The 10,037-nt window shown below is 41.3% G+C and overlaps 1 protein-coding gene across 3 annotated transcripts in view; it reads left to right on the plus strand.

Annotated features, from left to right (window-relative positions):
• Positions 1 to 778: 778 nt before the first annotated feature.
• Positions 779 to 10,037, plus strand: part of cnpy1 (canopy FGF signaling regulator 1) — a 17,480-nt gene continuing 8,221 nt past the window's right edge. The window contains exons 1-3 of one of the 3 annotated variants that reach the window (XM_028593415.1): positions 779 to 876; positions 2,011 to 2,113; positions 4,409 to 4,524. In XM_028593415.1, the coding sequence (XP_028449216.1) occupies positions 2,020 to 2,113; positions 4,409 to 4,524 (210 nt within the window). In that variant the 5' untranslated portion in view covers positions 779 to 876; positions 2,011 to 2,019. The other 2 variants (XM_028593416.1, XM_028593417.1) reach the window with 2 other exon arrangements.

Raw genomic sequence — 10,037 nt, forward strand, 5'->3', positions numbered from 1 at the left:
TCTGCTAGTTTTTACAGTCTATGCCTAAAAGCACACTTGTGCTGAAAAAGAGTCATTTTCAACAACTCTGCTAAATGTTGTGTAGCCTACCTCACAACAGCCTACCCGGACTAATTTTACCCAGCTTGGATTTGTCTGGCTTTTTGTTATACCAGACCCTTCTTTTCACACCACTGCGTGTCATGCTGTACAGAGGACATTTTCATCTACCTGTGCAATGAAGACCTTGATGTTATAGATTACATTCAATTAGTAGCAGTGAAACCAGGTCAGATCTCCCTGTGAAGACACCATCTGGCTCCCTGTCACTGACACACACACACACACACACACACACACACACACACACACACACACACACACACACACACACACACACACACACACACACACACACACACGTGTGTAGAGGTGAGATTTTATATTTGGAAGTAGTTCTTAATATCCATTACAGTTTACAGCAATCACAAACAGCCTACTTTATTTCAGCATAAAATGAATTTAGCCTAAAGTGTAGATTTTTATAAACATACCAATACATAACACGCAAACATTTTATATTTATGTTATAGCTACACATGTAAAGTCTGGTTTTATTTAAGCCTACATCTGCATATTGTATTTACCTGACCATATTAAGGAGAGGGTTGTTGTTTTGGGCATGGTTAATAAATAACGTTGCATTTATTGCACTGTACGGTCACAGTGATCTATTTTCTTGTATTTGTAAGCAGACATTTATCTGATTTCCTCATTCAACAAAGGTGTCCTGGAACACACCGTATTTGTTTGATTGGTCCGTGCTCTTTGAGGTGGAACGTGATTGGCTGACCAGGCTGAAGCCTGGCTGAACGTGGCTACACCACAGCTGGGCACGTAAGTCTGTTCCCCCGTCGAATAATGTTCCCCTACTGTTAAAATTATGTTTCTCGTAGCGCCCTCCTCCGTGGTTAGGGTTAGGGATATGGTCTGATTCAGATTTAGGTCGGGGGGAACACATATAGACGGGAAAATAGTCTTCGACACGACGGTTCACTGTCAACTGCGCCAAGTCAGAAGGAACTAGCTAGCTAGGCAGAGTGAGAAGTAAGTTTGACTGTGCCTTCGAGATTAAAGCAGACATCGTCTTGTGTGGAGTAAAGTCGTATGATAAAGTATTGGAGGATTCACATTTTGGGAAAACAACTGTTACTCCACATGTTACTGCCCGTGTATTACTCAAATATTGCAAATTGTTAAACAATATAGATTTTACTTTGAAAGTTACGACCGGAAACTTGTAATGAAACCTGTCAGTTGGCGATAGATCGATAACTTGTGCTAAGATATAAGTAGGCTACGTGCAGAAAAAATGTAATTAATGACAGCTCATTATTGTATTCATAACACCGCTGTCATCTGAGCCGTCCGCTGCCAGCTCGAGTGCAGCTTGCTCTCCTCGCCAGGTAAGACAAGCTACCTGCTAGCTCCGATGTATACAGCACGGGCCACCAAACCCCGCTGCGAAATCTAGGACTTTAATTTGGTCTTGCGGACTGACCAACAATCGTCGCAGCAAAAACACAATGAAATATATTTTACGATTCGACTTGGGTCGGCCTACAATTCGGCACGCGCCCAATACACCAAGCAGCACAGGTTTAAATGCAGTTTAACCTGTTTACTTTTTGGTTCACCTGCCATTCCCACCTTACCGAAGGAGAGTTGCACATTATTACTGCAGAAGGTAACGTTACCGAATACACCAGGCCAGCACTGAGAGGCTCAGGAGGAGCTGCTACCCTCATCATGACACAAATCACTAGAAAATTTATAAATGCTAATGAATTACTAATATAATATTTAACTTGAATGAAATGAAGGCTATTTTTTTTATTTTTTTTATTTTGCTAATTGAAATCCCTTAGCACTTAAATACATCATAATGTGATGAGTTAGACTTAACTGAGAATGTGTTACTGTGTAATTAGATTATCAGTATAACTGATGTCCGTCTGTCTTTCTTGTTAGGTTATCAATATGGCCTCATGGATTTTTCAGATGACTGTGATGGTGCTATCTGTCTTCATCAGCAGCGGCCAGGGAAAGAGAGACAAGATGCTCTACTGCTCTGGTAAGTCACCGGCGTTCAAATTGAATGGTTGTATTCCATGAAATATTGCTTGCTTGTGCAGGAAAGTAACATCATGTGCGACCATGCATGTAACTCTATGCACACACATTTTTTCTGTCAATTTATTGAACATGTTAAAAAACACAAAGTAAAGCTTATAATCAGAAAAGAAGAATCAATGAGATCTTTAGCAACATAAGCAACAAATAAGCAACTCAAATAATATTGTTCATAATAAGTTTCCTGCTTGCTATACTGTTTCTTAGCACAGATAAAGGAGACAAAAACTGAGCCAAAAGGAACTATTGGAAAGTAACAAGACTAAGTTTGGGTAATGCGATCATTTATATATGATCCAATTGTGGTTACTCGAGCTCGCCAAAAGGTGATCCTATCGCCAGGGGGTGACAGAAGTAGGAGAGGGTGAGGGGAGTTGTGTCACAGCACGGCAGTGAAATGCCAGCATGGGCGACTTGTTTTAATTGTAAAAGAAAAACATATATGTTTACAAATTAGTAGGGATGCACCGAATCCAGATTTTTGGGGTTTGACTAAATACCGAATCCACTTGTTAAGATTCTGCCAAATCCAAAACCGAATACCGAATCCTACTCCCATCCTCAGTCCATTAACACAGTAAACACATTAATGAAGTAATGAAGCTGGTAATGGTCGTCTGGTTAACACAAGTTTTTAGCTGTGACTGTCCTTCCTTTGCCGTACCTGAAGTTGCTGCATTTTGGCTGCTCTCTGTAGAGTCCTTCATGCACAACTTGTATTTTTTTGGATGTTTCATACGCAAATGTTGTAACAGTGTGTGTTGGTTAGGGTCCTCGCCACCACGAGACAAATTGGCATTGCAAATTGAACATGAAGCTGGACTTGAATGGCCTTCTTTTGACTGAAAGTACTGCCAAACAACACTTTTTCTGCTCACCAGTTCCATTTTCATGTTCTCACATCCTACTGCATTGAACGCTCCACCTACGTAAACACCTTCCCGTAATCAACGGCGGGTTCGGTTCGGTGGAACTAAGTTCTAAGGTTTAGCAGAAATCAAACACCATCAAAAAGCCCAATATTTGGCCGAATCCTGGATTCGGTGCATCCGAATACAAATAAGTAACATAAGTTGTGGTGTAACATGCTAACAATGTCTCCATTCAATAGTCTGTCCACCAGAGAGCATTGACAAGTGGATTTTTACACTGTAAAATGTCCGACTCTCTACTTATCTTGGTCCCACTCCTTTAATAACCACATTTGAGAGATACCTTTTCAAAAATGCTTAGGTATGTGTTTATCTTGTAAAATGAATATTGGCCTATGTCTTATTATATCCATTGTTGGATGTTTTTAACTCAATTATTGATATTGGCCTTGGCCTTAAAAATCCAAAATCAGGTGCCGGCCTCTAGCTCACCCAGTAAGAGCGTCCACCCAATGTTGGCCGAGTCCTGCAGCGCCGCAGGGTTTGAATCCGACCTGCTGCCCTTTGCTGCATGCCGTCCCCCATCTCCCTCCCCCTAACCCTAACCCACCAACCTTACTGTAAATTGTTGAACTAAACTATAGCTGCCCCAGTTGAAGAGAAACGCTGTGGGTTTTCTTGGGTGTGTTATTTGTTTTGATTGTGTTCTCAAACTGTCAGTGAATACTCCTGGATAAATGTTGACGTTTATTTACGTCTTATAAATGAACCGTTTCTGTGTTTGCTCTACCACACATCCTCTGATTTCATATTGACGTATGCTCCAAGGTTTTTAACATAGCTTTGCTTTTCAAAGCAAAAAAATAAAGGGAAAAGCCCCAAAAAATAATCTTAAAAAAAATCTAAAATCAGTCCGGTTAACTAAACGTTTTTATCCCAAGTAAGCATGATACATAAATAAAAGTTGTGTCAATGTTTAAACATCTGTGCCCAATAAGAATGATGACTAAAAATCAAAAAATCTAATCCAGTCATAAAAAAAGTGAAATTTTTGCATTTGATTCTAATCGTGCTTTGATAAGTTTCAACTAGCATTTTGTACGTGCGTGATCGTTATTGTCAACAACTCAGTCCCATCTCTTAGACAGACACCTGTTGCGTTTTATCAGACAACTGTAGCTTATCCTGGTTTATTATGAGGGATATGCTCACTGCTGGACATGTAGCACTGGTTAGTTACCAAAAAATAATTTTTTTTTTTACCTTTCCATTTAACGTATCGACTCATGTTCGCTAAATTCCTGACAGTGAGATGCAGCTTGTCTTCTTGCCGTCACTGAGGTTTTTACCTGTGGTTTTCCCAGCATGCAGGGCAATTGTGGATGAACTGAACTACTCCATCAGTCAGGTGGACCCTAAGAAAACCATCAACGTCGGCGGCTTTAGACTCAACCCCGATGGAACCATGAAAGACAAAAAGGTACGGGACACAGATGTGCATGTAAAGATTCCCTTACCTTACCACTAGGGATGCACGAAATTGACAAAATAAGCCCCTATAGTAGTAATTTCGATATTTTTAAACGTATATAAAATTACAAAAGTTATGGGAAAACGCATCAAAATAGATTGACACAAGGTTTATTTCAACTGTTTATTTTCATATTGGACTGGTCCAACATGAATTTATAAATAAGTACCATGTCTACAGAACAGGCCATGTTCTACTGGTGGGACAGTATAAAATAAATAAAGAGAAGAGGACACAGCTTTTCTTTCGCTTCTCTGATTCGTTCCGTTTTGTTGTCTCTATCTATTTCATCACTTACACTGTCACTCTGTCCAATGATCGGTAAGCATGATCGGTCCACGTACAGTAAGGGAAAAGAGTCTGTGTTACCTTATTTGACAGAAACCTACATGCATTATCCTGTTACTTCTGAAAAAATTGATAAACAAAAATGTATATTATGCTTGAGTAAATGAAACCCCAATCAACAAAAGGGCTTTAAAAACTAATTTTAATATTTAAATACCACCGTTTAAATCCCGGCACAGCCAAGACTCTGGACGTTAACACTGGGATTAGCGCTCCTATTCAAGATTATGTTCTGCTTTTTCAATGCTTGTTTGGTAAATTGCTATTAAACACATTCAGAGAGGATTTGAATTGCTATTTTTGTTAGTCGTAATTTCTATTATTTTGGTGCTGGGGATTTTCCTTTGCTGCTGGCTAAAACCTCTTTGGGTTGCGCCACAAATTCCTCTATGCAGGAAAAACCCTGGTATGTGGTGGTGTAAGCATATGCTGACACATCAGCATCAGACTAGAGATGCCTAGACATCCCTGTTTCCCATGTTATTGCGTGTCATTCTTGCATTATATGAATAAGTTCCAGTTAAAAGTGTGCCGGTAATTTCAATGATCCCAGTCATAGTTTTTTGCTTCAGTTCATATGCACATACTGGGCTTGCCTCATTCAAAATAAAACAACGCCTCAACATTGTACTGTAATCAGTGATGTGGACTTATCACTGCAGTCCTTTACTCAGAGTGGATTGATCGTGTGTGTGTGTGTGTGTGTGTGTGTGTGTGTGTGTGTGTGTGTGTGTGTGTGTGTGTGTGTGTGTGTGTGTGTGTGTGTGTGTGTGTGTGTGTGTGTGTGTGTGTGTGTGTGTGTGTGTGTGTGTGTGTGTGTGTGTGTGTGTGTGTGTGTGTGAGAACACAGTGAGACTATGGATTCAGGTTATTGTTCCTGGTCTAATGAGGTCACATCCCACTGGAACCTGGATATCCTCTATTGCCCAGGGACCAGGCTATCATAAGGTGTCCAGCTCTGCTATTGATTTCCTGGCCTTTTAAGTACTAACACTTGCACACAGTAAGTCAAGAGGGCTGGACGAAAGGGCTAAAATATCTTTATTCTAAACGTGCCGCTAGGGGACTCTCAATAAAAAAAACAACCGATTCTGCTTACTACCTCTGTTGCTGGCTTAACGGGGAAACAAGTCTGTTCCCCCAATTCGTGTATGTATCTTTTTAAACGGAACAGTGAGGCGTATAACGGTGCAACATTCCCGCCTTGAACAAGCTGTGTGAAAGGGGCTAATGACAAAAACAAGCCGAGACTCCACCCAGCATAAAGTTTTTTTTTTTTTTTTTTTTTTTTTTTTTTTTTTTTTTTTTTTTTTTTTTTTTTTTTTTTTCTCTCTATGACAAAAGTATCTGAAGCATTTGAACACCAGCCCTTATGGTGGTTAGTCCCCATGATGGATACTGCATTTATGTCATCCAAAATCTAAAGTGTCCTTCATGGTGCCATTCATGCTGCTATCTGTGTCATTCTTGGCTTCTCATTAGGCAGTTGTCTAAAGGTGGATTAATTTAGATATGAATGCTAATTACTCTTCTTGTGCCCCTCGTGGGTTCTACTTGGATTTCATTTAATTTGCCCCCCTAGCTGTGTGTGAGTGTGTGTGTGTGTGTGTGTGTGTGTGTGTGTCCCTCTCTGTCTGTGTGTCATTTTACAGCAAATAATTCCAGTAAACACACACACACACACACACACACAGGCAAAGGTTACGCTAACATGCTCACTATATTGATGCTTGTGTCATGCTTTTAAAAGAATATTTTGAAACTGCCTTGCACATCCACTAAGGCAAACCCACCTCCCGCTCGTCCTTTTTAAATTAATAGTATAACATTCAGGCTGTAAACATGTTTAATTGTGCTGTATAGTTTAGCATTTTAACATGGGGTTGCTATGGGGATTGACTCCCTTTTCGAGGCAGCCTCAAGTGGCCACTCGGTGAACTGCAGTTTTGGCGCTTTCTAGTTGGCTTCATTTTTCTTTTTTTATCAGCACCAAGGTTGTGGCTCGGTCAGTACACAGCTCATGGCAATGTTCCTCGCATGGGTCCCTCTTGTCGTTTGGTGTGAGAAAATGGACCACACAAAGACATCACACCACATACTCTGTCTGGAGCTGTGGTTTTTACACGGTCTCAGACTTGACTTGAGACTTATCCTCAAAGGACTTCAGACTCGGACTTGAGACGCTGGACTCGTGAACAGTCTTTATTTTTAGGAAACGTCTGATGAGCTAAAGCCTTGGCTTAAAGACGTCATACAGTACAACAAGGCCCAAACGAGACCTCTTTGGAGGTTAACTCCGACTGTCGCTAGATGTTGTGAAAAGATGGATGAACATTTTTATAAATATAGATATGCAGTGTTATAAGCAGTCTGGATGGAACGCAGCAGGTAATACACTCATTATAACCATGACAGACTTGAGACCTGACTTGGACTCTCGCTCAAAGACTTGGGAGCATCTCTGTTATTTATTTACTTATTCTACATTTTTGGTCTTAAAAATTGTCTTCTCGGACTTTCTCATGGACAGACACCCTGGTTTATATATCTAACAGTTGAGGATTCTTCTTTGCATGCATTACTACAGCCCAGATCAGCTTTTCTGGTGAAAAGAGTTTGGGTTGTCATGCTGTAGTCACCGGGCCCAGGAGAGTTGTGGTTCCTCCATAGATGAGCTCCTCCTCTGCCCTTAGCTGACACGAACCTCCACCTGTTGCATTGTTTGGTCAATCAAATGTTACTGAGCCACAGAAGAAGCCAAAACCTTGATCCCATGCCCTCCCGGCTCCCTCCTTTTCAGCAGCTTTTGACCTAGTGTGAATCGGAGAGGGAGGGATGTCACAGCTTAGATGCCATCAGTGAGGAGGATTTGCAGGTTTTAAGTCTCTGCTCTTTGGCCTCCTCACAGTAGGACTTCCTGGGGGCATGGGGCTGCTCCGTTGCACAAAAGTTAAACCTGCCTGCTGCAACAATGCCACATTTAGGGCCTCCAAAGACATTGAACTTAGTTGGTGCGGTGAGCTGATCTCGTAGTGACCGGTGGGAAGTCATGCATTGAGAATGAGAGGATGCACAATGACACGCTGACACAGTGACACATAATATCATGGCACAGAAATGTGACTGAGTGAGGTGACATGCAGTTTTTTTTTTTTTTTTTTTTTTTTTTTTTTTTTTTTTTTTAAATCCAGAGAGGTTTTGCATTTTCTCTCTGCTGGGTTAAATCAAGAGAGAGAGAGAAGACATGCAACAGGCCCCTGCATCAAACATTCAGCTACCAGCATGCCCCATTTCCTGTTTGTTAAATCCATGAATAGAAATGTATAAAAGAAGGTTTGTGGTTTTAATGGCAGTTATGTCCTGGAACAGTTTCTCTGTGGGGATTCTGTAAGGGATCATGTCATCGTTACTGGGGGAACAGTGTGGACCTCTGTACACCCTCCAAAGTGAAACAAAAATCCACGACCAACACTAGGGTTAGGTATCGTTTGGGTTGTTTCCCATTAGCAGTGATAAAAACGGTGCTGGTGCCTGAACCGGCACCATATGGTCAAATTTAAACAATTTATTTAAAATGTATTAACAATAACTTATAACAATAACTTATTTCACCAGTCAGTTGCTGTTAATTGACAAAAATGAAGAACCACTAGATGGCAGAAGGATATTTTACAATAACTTTAAATGCACCACGAGCTTACCAGTTGCAATTTAGCGCACCATTAAGCCCCGTCCGTGTTTCTCCGACAACTCCCGCAGCGTCGGTGGCCATGGTGCAGCTAGTCTCCTCTGTGTCTTTAGCTGTAGACTGTTGTAGTCCCGGTGTTGGAATCCTTTCTAGTTAAATACACCCAAGAGGTTGGACGAATTTCGGTATCGAACCCTAACCAACAACCAACCAATATGTGGTTTGAGGGGGAGTTACAAGCTGTAACTACTTCTTGACGAGCTAACCGTGTATCCATCCATTACACTGTAGTCTCCAGCTATAGTGTGGGTAGCCAGATATGGTTGGTGGGTACAGGTTTGGGTTCTGATCTCTGAACAGGCACCATGGTACCAACCTGGCAACCTCACCGTGATGACAAGACGTCAGGAAGCTGCACACAGGCGATGGAGGCGGTCCAGAAACAACAACAAAAAAAGTTGTTTTTATGTTCACGTTTGTGAATAAATTAACCAGTATAAACAAGATCCAACGTGTTAGCTTTAGAGGTCTTTCTAGGTGTATTTTTGAACTTGGGAGGGTGAACAGAGCATCACACTGTTCCTCAAGATCCCAACGCCCGGCAACGACAACATGGTCCATCACTGACTTCCCACTGAGAAATATCACCAGCATGTAACTACTCCTAAAACAACAATTTTAATTTCCTTTTGACAGAGCCAGGCTAGCATTTTCCCCCTGCTTTAAGTCTTGATGCTAATCCAAGCTAACCCTGCCCTGACTCTGAATTGATATTTATATTCTCATCAAACAAACCAGCTAAGCTTATTTCCCCAAAATGTAGCTTATTGCTTTTAAGCGCTGTGCCAGGCGTCACCTGTTCTCCATCCTCCATCTTTCAAATCTGCAGACATGGACAAGCTCTAGGCTATGGTTTAATGCTATTCTAAGGACGCATATCATTTACAGTCAGAATTGCCAGCTAATTACAAATCGCTTCAATATTTCTCTTGTGTCATAATGAAGTGATATTATTATCATCAAACCTTTTATCGCGGACATTCTTATCCACTAATCCCTGCCTTAAACGGCATAATGGTTAGAAATGACATTTCAGCTTCTCCTTCCACTCGCCGCTTTGATGACAATATCATTATTATTATTATTATTAATTTATGGGTCTTCATTGGCCCATAACGCCAGGACAATGAAATTGAAAGGCCCCTGTCCACAGCGGTGCAATAATGGCTCCCTATCCAATGGGAATTGAATGGAGGATAGCATCCCTGAGAAGCCTATTCTCTGGCCCAACCGGTCTCTTCCCCCCACCGCCACCACCGCCCCCCAGCCCCATTCTTCAAACAACACTGTGACTGACAGCTCCCTTTCACAAGACTCCGACTGGCAAGGAAAGGGTTTAATTCCAAACCATTTTGTAGCATGGCAT

The sequence above is a fragment of the Perca flavescens genome, chromosome 12 (genome assembly GCF_004354835.1).
Source record: "Perca flavescens isolate YP-PL-M2 chromosome 12, PFLA_1.0, whole genome shotgun sequence".
In the NCBI taxonomy this organism is placed as follows: Eukaryota; Metazoa; Chordata; class Actinopteri; order Perciformes; family Percidae; genus Perca; species Perca flavescens.